Raw genomic sequence first — 11,044 nt, 5'->3', positions numbered from 1 at the left:
ACTAGTAGTTTTTTTTGGTTAAAGTATAAAAGAACACTGCGTAATAAAAAATACATTTAATTAAAATGGAAATGAGTGTATCATCGATACAGATTTGTGCTTTCAAAAAATTAAAAGATGTGTAAAGAAAATGAAACGAAAAAAAAAAAAAGAGAGTAAAAAATCTATAATTATTTAACCTAGTCTTGTCTCTTCACATTCATAACGATGATCTCTCAGGCATGTTTGTGCCAACAAACGAGCATTGAAACGCAGCGTTTCATGATGTAAAACCGAGACTTGTGCTCCTTGGCCATATTACGACACTTTCGGGTCACCGAAGCTCCTTTCTGAGACAAGCTCCGAGAGATGGAACACTTGGAAGCAGAAGAAGTCGTGGAAGATGTACCATCAGCTTGGCATTTCGTTGAACCGCTTCTAGATAGAAACGGAGATTTCGAAGGAGTAGGCTTTGCAGAGAAACTACGTCTAAAGGTGGGCTCTGATGATGAAGAATACGAAGTGGGTTTAGTTGAGAAACTTCGTGTGAATACGGGGTTTGAAGAAGACGAAGAAGACGAAGTTTTTGTTGAGAAGCTTCGTGTGAAAACATGATGTTTTGAAGAGAAATGAGTGGTTTCGAAGATGGAATCTTTCTTGGAAACTTTCCACAACGTCTCATCATCCATCAATCAAGAGTGGATTTTCTCAGTCGTTTCTTCTGATCAAACTACTCAGTATATAAATGCACATCAATTAATGTAGCATATGTGTATCTCTCTGTGTGAGTGTGTTTGATGTTTGAATTGAAGACGGAGCAAAGAGAATATTAGTGAGTTAGAATGAAATATTGGTCAAACTTATATTGTACTACAATTTTTGTAATATTTACATTTGTCTACTACTACACACACATGTATCTATAGAGGTTGTCCAAGGAAATAATATTTTTCTTAAATCGAGAAAAATTGAATATTATTGTGGTGTTATTCAGTATTGTTAAAAACATTTAAAAACAAAACAGACAGTAGTACATATTAATGTAGTACACAATAATTCTTTTTCAAGGTATAACGCAAATTTGAGTTATATATGATTCTTAACGTAATACAGTACTTGACAAGTGACAAATCATTCAACAATTTACCATAAAATATATTACTAGATTCAAATTGGAGTGGTGGTACAATAACGTTAATATCCAAAACAATGATATTACATGCTCTGTTCCAAATTATTGATAAATTATGCATGGATACGTAACTAATTTGATTATGTGGAAATCTAACACAATTCGAATACATTATTCGGATTTTTTAATTTCAAATGTAACATGGCATATCATCTTTGAGAGACTCTGGCTTTTTTTTGGGTCAAACTTAGGAGAGATTCTGATTTATCGGGCTAGAACTTCACATAATAATATTAAGTACACGAAGCTTATTAAACTATATGTTATCGACGTCATTACTTACAAGCTCTGTCATCTTCAATTACTTATTCAAAAAGCTTACAAATGCGGGATTAAAAACATTATCCCGAGTTGGGACCATTAGTGTACGATTAGCCAAAGAAAAGTCGTAAAACAAATAGCAAGTGAAATCTGAATTTACTTTCACTATATTCCATTGCACGATTGACCACCAATTTATGTAAACTTTGAACATTTTTTAATATAATTTTATTCAAGAACAAAAAAAGACTTTCTATATATTTCTTATTTACAGTTTCTGTATGCACTAAATTTCTCCCTTAAGCCTTAACCAAGATATTTTCAACAAGGAAAATGTGCCTCGAGATTCATATGATCCATGTGGAAACAATGTTTTATTTTTTTCTTGATCGGGTCAAAGAAACTATATAAATACACAATAAAGCTTGGGACCAACGGCAAAGAGTTGACTAAAAAAACACACTTATGGACCATTTTCACATGTAACCATGTGAGTTCCCACAACCGTAACCACAAGAGACCTCTCACTTCTGAGTTCTCACTATTATTCACATTCAAGATTAGAACCTTATCAGTGTTTTAAATACACAGTTGTTATAATCTTGTTTGGGTTTTTCAAGCATGTGTGGGGATCTTTTGAAAGGTCCACATGTGAATGGTTTTGCCAATAACATAAGCAAGATAGAAACACCATTAATTAAAAAGATATTTCACAACATGTGCATGATCATGAGTCAGAGAAGAGAAAAGGGACTTTACCTTCTTGGTTTTGTGTCCTTGTAAGATCGATCTCCAAGACATCTTTACTAGAGAATGAACAAAGAAACTGACAATAGTAGCCATGTATTTGCTGATGCAGCATCATCAAGATTCCCACTCGAAAGGAACCCTTTTCTTCGGATCGAGGGGCGAAAACAAAGGGAACCACATCTCTTGTGAATCTTAATGGTGCTGCATCTGCGACTACTGGCTGGTAACATCCACCAAAGGGCTACACCTTTTACCCTATTCATCGAAGAACCCAGCTATATCAACCGCAGAAAAGATCCTTATCGGTTTCGAGCTCTAAATTTGGGAACTTCTTTGGTTTTAACCCAACAAATGAAAAAAGCAAAGAGGAAAGCAAGATGATTCTGAAAGCAAATGAATCAGCAAGATGATTTTGGTGATAAGGAATTGAGAGGGATAGGTACATGAATATATACACTCATATGAAGAAAGCTAGTTGGTCGATGTAAAATCACGTGGAAAGGGACAGAAGTAGCATCAAGATCTCTAATTGACTTTTGAATAAAGAGAGAGAGATTGCATCAATATAACACAAGCCCACTTCACTATACAAGTGTCAGGAACAGAAGCCAAACCTAAAGAGTTTTCAATATGACATATATCAAGATCTCAAGTGTTTTATATACACAAACCTCAAAACCTTTTTTTCTCCAAAGTACCATGAAGAAGCCAATTAAAGAAACATTTCCAGGTGGAGTTTGATAATGGGTTGCAAATGCAAAGGACGATAAAAAAAAAAAAAAAAGTTTGTATCAGGATTGAAGAATTTTATTAAACTAAACATGATTGATTAGTGTGGAACAAGTGGGATTAGGAAAATTATTAGATTAGAAATGTCACTTTATTTAGACTAATCATGATTAAGATTGTTCCCTGTGCGGTTTCTTACGTGTAAAGGCGAAAACACTCAGAAAGAAAGCAGGCAGCTTTAGTTTTTAACTGAAGTTGTTCATAAACTTTAAGTCAGGGAATCAGTTTAGATCAGGAGATTTACAAAATTAGGGTCACATGTACCCAATTAAATGGATCAAGTCAAGAAAAGAAAATGGATGCAGCAAATCACGGTTGATTTATGCGACAGCGAAATTGGATCACCAAAACAAGGACAAAAGATAAGGCACTACTAATACTATAAAGCACTCAATCAAAGTATGTGTTAGGAAATAACTCAACACTCATAAGCTACAGCTACAAGCAATCAAAGATGATGTGAAGTTTGGTTTTCCATAAGAGCCAATCACTTTTCAGATTCGTGCTAACCCAAAGTTTTGAACTTTAAACTAATATTACTAATTAATTACTAATGACAAATATCTTGAAATAGAAAGTAAGAGAACCATGAATAGCATAAAAGCATATCCCTTTCACAAGCCTACCATTACCATTAAAAATAACAAAATCCAACTCAGCTTCATTCATACATCTCTGACTGATAGATACCAGATAACTAGACACACAATACATGTTCCTCTAAAAGCACTAGTAAACAAAAGGAATGAACTTGTGCCTAACCTTATCAGCATAATCCGAATAGCTTTGCCCGAAATTCTCCACCATCAATTCTTCCTCCAGCTTTGCCTTCTTGTTATAGTAAACCAAAGAAACAGCTAAAAGAAACAACAGACTCAAAGGCGCACGCAGAGCAGTGCAGTATGTAGCGAAGAGAAGCATCGTAGAAGCATATATCGGATGCCTGACCCATCTATAAGGACCAAATTGCACAACAGCCGTTGGAACCACAACCTTTTCAGAATATCTAGCAAGATATAGCGTTGAATCGTAATGCATAAGCATTGTAACCACAATCAAAATCCATATCCCTAGATTAGCCCAACCACCTGGTAAACGGTGCAGCTCAGGCCCTTCAAAAGCAGCAAGCCAATGTCCAACCATGACACCAACACCAAACAAAACCCGAGACCATAAAGGCGTGTTCACATCCCATTTGGGATCATGGGAGCGAGCATAGTAATCTCCATAGAGCCTTTTTCTCACAGTTACATTGAAGAAGAAGAAGTAATGATAAGCCAAGAAGAACACATAAGGCCAGCCTTCAAGATAACCATTGAAATAAGCAGGAGGCACAAGTGTAAGCCATGTGAAAACTGAACTCACAATACCAAGCTGCTCAAAGGCATTGGCTTCCCCAAGCCAGTGCCTACGGAAACAGTAAATCCCGTAACCCGCAAGACCCACAGCGATAAACCAAGGCCAGAACAGCCATGTCCAGCTGAAATACATCCATAAGAAAGGGTCCAGAGCCAAAGTCACGAGCTTTCTAGCAGCCAAAGTCACAACCGATAGAACAAGAGCTAACTTCGCAAAATCTATGGGCTTCACTTTCTTCAAGTCCCGAACTTTCTCCACCAGTGAACCAAAAGAGAAGGTTTTGAATTGGCCAAGGAAAGGGTTATCGGAATCCGAAACAGTAGAGCTAGAAATCGAGCATCTGGGCGAAACCCATGAACCTTTTCTAACTGGGAACGAGGCACCTCTCCAGATAGATGGACTCTTAATCGCTTCGAAACTTGGAAGTAACGGAGTGGTTCTGGAATCAGCACGAATCGAATTGCACTTAAGGTGTTTGTTTAAATGCCTGAACGAAAACTTTCGGGATTCTCCCAACGGCGTCGTAGCTCGAGGAACAGCCTTCCAGCACAGAAGCACAGCTTCCATGGCGAATATAATTTTTTGAAAAATAAAAAAGGACAGATACAAAGACAAAGATTCAGAAAAAATATTTCAGCTTCATATCTGCTTCGAACCCGAAACTAAGAAAAAAAAAACAGATAACACAGAGAGAAAGTGAACTAATTTTTTACTTCAGTGTTTACTAATTATAATGGGCCTATGGGCTAATAAAAACTAGCCCATTATGAAAATAGGTTAAGGTCTAAAAAAGCGTAATGGGCTTGGGGGCAAAAATGTAAAAAATGAGGAAGGTTCTATAAATTTTGGCTCAGCTAAAATGTGTTGACTATAACGCCGGCGGGGTCCTAACCGTTGAAAACCGACCGGTCGCTGCACATGGCGCCACTTATGAAGTGTGGGCTTAAGATGTTGAAACTCAACTTTAACTTTAAGACTTATTAATTTTCATTTGTCATTTTATTTTCCAGCGTAACTTAATTTAGCCAAAGCTGCAAATCAATAAATAATGACAGATTTGTTGTCACGACCACTAATAGCATAGTTACTTGTATATTAAAATTAGAGTTTACTATATATTATTATGAACCCTTTTGTGGTATATAAAAGTCGTCTCGAATATATATATACTTTTCCATTGTTTAAGACCAAATATATTTTAACCAAAATAAGACCAATTCGGGTCTTACATTAAATGTATATATCGAGGAGTAACAGTAAGGAAAAAAAAAAATTAGGTATTTTAATGTCACACGGTCAAGAATATCTCAGTCACAGAAGTCTTTCTTATTTGTATATTCTAGTTCTAGATCAAATTGGGAAGGGTGACATGATCAAAGAGAAACGATATGTAATTATTGACGCGTGGACTTTATTGTAATGCCTAATGAAATATCTATATGCTTTTGAATTGCACATTAATGGGAATCATGAGAACCATTTCTATAATCATAAAAATTCCTTTTTTTGACAACGAAAAATATTATAAACTTGATGATTAAGCAAAGAATTACTCGTTGTCTAAATTAATTAATTAATACTCAATTATTTTAGTGACTTTATATATTCTCACACGTATTCAACTTTCTTATATAACGACTCTGCGTTTCTCTCTTCTTTTCTTCATCAAATATTTTTCTCTTCTTCGTTTCTCTCACGTCTATTATTTTTCTCTCATCTTTTATTATTTTATAGGTAATTGCTTCTTCTAACCTTACCTAACCAGAGTACTGTTCTACATGTATTTCTTTTTCTAAGTTTCAATTCTTAAATCCTCATTATTTAGTTTTCTTTATTTATGATGTTTTTAGAACCAATCAGATTTGCAGTTTCTGAAGAAATGGAATTTGTGAACACCTCTCCACCAATATATGAATGTCTCCTCTTTGGTAAGAAGTTTCGTTTGATTTAATTTGTTTGAATTACATTCAAGAAAATGGAAGCAAATAATTACAAATTTTATTGATCTTTTCATATGTTTGTTTCCAATAGATTTGGATGATACACTTTACCCTTTCAGCTCTGGTTTATCAGACGCATGCACCAACAACATTATAGGTATGCTAATTAACTCTTCATATTTTTGATTAATTCTTTATATGTTTAACATATCATATGGAGAAGAAAAAAGAAAAAAAGTCCTTAAAATCATCACCAAATTACCCTTGTGCAGAATTTATGGTTGAAAAGCTTGGAATAGATGAAGAGGGAGTAGTTGAGCTAAATGATATTCTTTACAAGAAACATGGAACTACAATGGCTGGTCTTAAGGTAAAATTACCTTGAACATAATTATGTTGGTCAATGAATAGATACATACAACAATAGGTTAAATCGATATTTAATATACAAGATCATTTCTGCAGGCTGTGGGCTATGAATTCGACAATGACGAGTACCACAGCTTTGTTCATGGGAGATTACCTTATGAAAACCTTAAACCGGACCCGGTTCTGAGAAATCTCCTCACTAGTCTACCTTTCCGAAAACTGGTATTGTTTTCTTTATCTTATCTGTTTCGCAGTTTCAACTTTTATTGTATTCATAAGATTCGGGTTTGATTGTTAAGGTTTTCTCGAATGGAGATGATGGTCATGTGATGAGGGCTCTAAAAAGACTCGGCATTGAAGACTGTTTTGAGAGAATTATAAGTTTCGAGACCTTGAATCCTGTGATCAACGAGGCTGCTGAGGTTTCTTGCGAGACAGGTCATCTTCCCGAGAATCCAGTTATCTGTAAACCAACCGAGATTGCTTTCGAGAAAGCATTCGAAATCGCTCAGCTTGATCCTCACAAAACCGTAAGTTTCATAAACGAATAACTAAACATATACAGCTTCTTAGACTTCTCTGTTGAGTTGGGTTAGATTTTCTCTTAATCAATAGTTTTATATATATCTCCTAATCAACATTATCATGTTTGTTTGTGTGTAGTTGTTCTTCGACGACAGTGTCCGGAACATCCAAACCGGAAAAGCCGTTGGTCTCCATACAGTATTGGTAAGAACCGGTTAACATGTTAACCAATACCTAAATAAACAAAAAAAAAAAAATGAAAAGTTACTAATTTAAATTTATTTCAGGTTGGTAAATCAGAAAAGGTGGATGGAAGTGATTACGCGTTAGAAAGCATTCACAACATGAAAGAGGCATTTCCAGAGTTATGGTTGGAATCCAACATCAACGACAAAGAATCTGAAAGAATTGTTTACGCTACACAGATCTCGATTGAAACTACTATTCAAGCTTAAACTTTACATGTGCTCCTCAACTGATCTTTCCGTATTTAATGAATGTTTCAATAAAATAAAATATATATCCATTCGTATCTTGTATTGAATACGTTGATATATTGTAACTTTGTTTATAGTGTTGTGTTATGTACTAGTAAAAGATCCAATTAAGTAATTTTCACTTGATACATGAGTTAAACTTATTAACTAAATGCATTTGGTTTAGATGGGTTAAAACAAAAGATGGAAAATTCTGCTCAAGTACAATAGCTATATAAAAAAATTAAAACAAACTAATTTATAGATAAATTTAAAAAAAAAAATAAAGGCACACGAAGCATTTTGAAAAAGTTTTGGTGTCGGCTCGAATATTATGCGCATCATTTGATTAGCAAAAACTAAAGAAAAGCCAAATTAATGTCACGTGAAAACAGTGGTCGACGTCGATGTCGTCGTGAGTAATTGCTTTCCCTCCCTGATTTGACGATAACATGTGCATATATGGATTACTATATTGTTGCATCGAGACTGACAGATCTTGATGATTGAGATGATATTTCCGAAAATGGTCGGTGAAATCAAATAGTTGAGGAATAACTCAATACAAAAACAACAACATGATTTACTACGAAATATTCCTACAGAAAATTTATAAATTATTTGTCCAAAAAAAAAAAAAAAAAATTAAAGATCAAGTAAAATCAGAGGCGGCAACAGAAAAAAAAAACAAAAAAAAAACAAAAATTCTTTCACCATATTTACAAGATGGACTTTTGTATAAATAAACTCGCTTCATTTGCATTGATTGCGAAAAATGTAGAATGTGGTTATGTGGGTTAATTATATACTTATATACATGTAATTAAACCAACAATCGTGAGTGTACTTATTTTGACAAGAAAATATCAATCTCAAGACGTCCCACTCTATAAAATAATTTTGAGTAATATGGAAAACGTGACATATGGTCAAGCAAACGAATAATGTTGGTTAATTATTTCCCCATCAACGAATATATTATAAGAACTGGTATCTTTTTTTTCTTCTTTAAATTAAACTATGTACTATTGATAAGTACGATTGGATTGCAACAACTAAAAGTCGAACGCTGTTATTGACTTTTGTTTTCACGTAGCTTATAACGCGCATTAGCTTGTTTCTTATATAAACACATACATACCTGCGTTATCAAATCGCTTCATCAAATATTTTATCTACATCAGTTCATCACCATTTCTCTAAAATCTTGTAATTTCTCTCTTTTAATACCCTCATCTAGCACTAAGGTAAATAATGTCTCCTCTATCTTTTCATTTTTGTTGGTTGCAAACACAACTGCATTTTCAAATGATCTTTCTTTTGATTTTCATTACTTCTGTATTTTTTGAATCTGCTAGTTTGGAAGAGAAATATGGAATTCGTGACCAACTCCACACCAAGATATGAATGTCTTGTCTTTGGTAAGAAGAAGTGATGTCTAATTTGTTAGATCAAATTTAAGAATATGCAAGCAATTAAATTTTTTTTTATTGATCTATCTCTATTGTTTTTTTTTTTCAATAGATTTGGATGATACTCTATATCCTCTAAGCTCCGGTTTGTCAGAAGCATGCGCCAACAACATCATAGGTACTAGTCTTTTTTATTTTTTAATTTAACATGTTTATTAGGGAAACCCTTGGAAATTTACGAACCGTCCTTTGGCAGAATTCATGGTTCAAAAGCTTGGAGTAGAAGAAGACAGAGTTGTTGAACTAAACCAACTTCTCTATAGAACATATGGAACTTCAATGGCTGGCCTTAAGGTATATTTTTGTTAATCAAAGCAAGAAAATGACTAATAATTTATTACTAGGAACATATATTGGATGACCACATAATCACATACGTATTAGTTGACGACTCCAAACTTCACCTGAATTGTTTCACTGTTACAAACTCCACGACATTGGCTTACTTACTGTAAAACCAAAATTTTAATTATTTGATTATTTATTTAGGCTATAGGTTATGAATTCGACAATGACGAGTACCACAGCTATGTTCATGGGAGATTACCCTATGAAAACCTTAAACCGGATCCGGTTCTGAGAAATCTACTTCTTAGCCTACCTTTTCGAAAATTGGTATTGTTTTATCTTTCTCTTTTTTTCTATTTCTTTTCTAATAGCTTAAATTTCAGTTAAATAAAATGTTGGTTTATTTATTAAAGGTGTTCTCAAATGGAGATGATGTTCATGTGATGAGGGCTCTAAAAAGACTCGGTATTGAAGACTGTTTTGAGAGAATCATAAGTTTCGAGACCTTAAAGCCTAAGACCAATGATGCTGAGAATTCTTGTGTCACAGGTCATCTTCCCGAGAATCCGGTTATCTGTAAACCAGCCAAGATTGCTTTCGAGAAAGCCTTCGAGATTGCACAGCTCAATCCTCACAAGGCCGTAAGATTTGATGATGACTTAAAAAACTAACATAATAACTAGACATTGTTTTATTTTATTTTAGTTTTACCTTAATCAGTATTTGATCTCATACTCAATATCAATCGGTGTTTCCTCTACAGTTGTTCTTCGACGACAGTATCCGGAACATCCAAACCGGAAAAGTCATGGGTCTTCGTACAGTCTTGGTAAGATCCGGTTAACATGTTGAACTCTTAGAAGAAATTAGTGAAAAATCATCAAACATATATGTACATTTCCAAGACTTATATACAGTATTGAATGAAAAATATCATTTTAAAATCTATGACAGGTCGGTAAATCAGAAAAAGTAGATGGAAGTGATTACGCGTTAGAAAGCATTCACAACATGAAAAAAGCATTACCGGAGTTATGGTCGGAATCCAACAGCAACAACAACAAGAAATCTGAAAGAATGAGTTACCTCGCACAAATCTCTATTGCAACTTCTGTTGAAGCTTGATCATGTGTACATGTTTACTTAATTTTGTGAAGATGTTTACATATACATATATTTACCACATAGATACTAAGAGTAAGATACATCGTTCATCGTTGCTGCAACGGTGGATAAAAAGAGTAATGATCTACATATACTATATACATCATGTGGAACATATTGGACATCTTTCGTTTCGATATTTATAGCACGAGTGTGGTCCATAGAACTTAGTAATTGCTTTTACAATTGAGGAGGACAAAACAAAACTTTTGATATATATATATCCTGTATACTTATGTGTGTTATTATTTATTATTTTCCTGGTTTTAGAAGTTCAACATATTGCACATCCTTCGTTTCTTTCATGTTTCGAGGTATTTATAGCACAAGTGTGGTCCATAAAACTTGGTAATTGCTATTACAAACGAGGACAAAACAAAACTTTTGATTAGACAATTCATAGATTTTAGTAGAAACGTAAGAGTTATGCTTATGTGTCACATAATATAGGACAGCATATTCTAGTGGTCTCGTATATTG

The 11,044-nt window shown here is 34.1% G+C and overlaps 4 protein-coding genes across 7 annotated transcripts; 2 read left to right on the top strand and 2 right to left on the bottom strand.

Moving 5' to 3' along the window:
• Positions 1–41: 41 nt before the first annotated feature.
• LOC104762067 (small polypeptide DEVIL 18-like) lies at positions 42–809 on the bottom strand. Its single transcript, XM_019239969.2, has one exon. The coding sequence runs from the start codon at positions 666–668 to the stop codon at positions 216–218; it is 453 nt and encodes a 150-aa protein (XP_019095514.2). The 5' UTR covers positions 669–809; the 3' UTR covers positions 42–215.
• Positions 810–3,564: 2,755 nt separating this feature from the next.
• On the bottom strand, positions 3,565–5,082 carry LOC104762068 (uncharacterized). The gene has a single exon (XM_010485288.3). The coding sequence runs from the start codon at positions 4,895–4,897 to the stop codon at positions 3,701–3,703; it is 1,197 nt and encodes a 398-aa protein (XP_010483590.1). The 5' UTR covers positions 4,898–5,082; the 3' UTR covers positions 3,565–3,700.
• An 883-nt stretch (positions 5,083–5,965) lies between these two features.
• Positions 5,966–7,789, top strand: LOC104762066 (uncharacterized protein C24B11.05-like). Of its 2 annotated transcripts, none has more exons than XM_010485285.3 (8): positions 5,966–6,064; positions 6,191–6,258; positions 6,362–6,427; positions 6,543–6,640; positions 6,736–6,861; positions 6,939–7,169; positions 7,303–7,368; positions 7,452–7,789. In XM_010485285.3, exons 2-8 carry the CDS (start codon positions 6,210–6,212, stop codon positions 7,617–7,619), a joined length of 804 nt encoding a protein of 267 aa, XP_010483587.2. In that variant the 5' UTR covers positions 5,966–6,064; positions 6,191–6,209; the 3' UTR covers positions 7,620–7,789. The 2 variants fall into 2 exon arrangements, with proteins under 2 accessions (XP_010483587.2, XP_010483585.2); XM_010485283.3 differs by having other exon boundaries at positions 6,181–6,258.
• Positions 7,790–8,792: 1,003 nt separating this feature from the next.
• On the top strand, positions 8,793–10,843 carry LOC104762065 (uncharacterized protein C24B11.05-like). 3 transcript variants are annotated; one of them, XM_010485282.2, is made up of 9 exons: positions 8,793–8,887; positions 8,999–9,061; positions 9,165–9,230; positions 9,309–9,406; positions 9,602–9,727; positions 9,814–9,865; positions 9,950–10,041; positions 10,164–10,229; positions 10,355–10,843. In XM_010485282.2, the coding sequence occupies exons 2-9, from the start codon at positions 9,013–9,015 to the stop codon at positions 10,523–10,525; spliced, it is 720 nt and encodes a 239-aa protein (XP_010483584.1). In that variant the 5' UTR covers positions 8,793–8,887; positions 8,999–9,012; the 3' UTR covers positions 10,526–10,843. The 3 variants fall into 3 exon arrangements, with proteins under 3 accessions (XP_010483584.1, XP_010483581.1, XP_087355853.1); XM_010485279.2 differs by having other exon boundaries at positions 9,814–10,041; XM_087499727.1 differs by lacking the exon at positions 8,793–8,887 and having other exon boundaries at positions 8,996–9,061; positions 9,814–10,041.
• The last annotated feature ends 201 nt before the right edge of the window (positions 10,844–11,044 follow it).

This window comes from Camelina sativa, chromosome 18 (genome assembly GCF_030686135.1).
Source record: "Camelina sativa cultivar CO46 ecotype springtype chromosome 18, ASM3068613v1".
Taxonomy (NCBI): domain Eukaryota; kingdom Viridiplantae; phylum Streptophyta; class Magnoliopsida; order Brassicales; family Brassicaceae; genus Camelina; species Camelina sativa.
The sequence above is the reverse complement of the archived record's forward strand: the minus strand, read 5'-3'. Positions and strand labels throughout refer to the sequence as shown.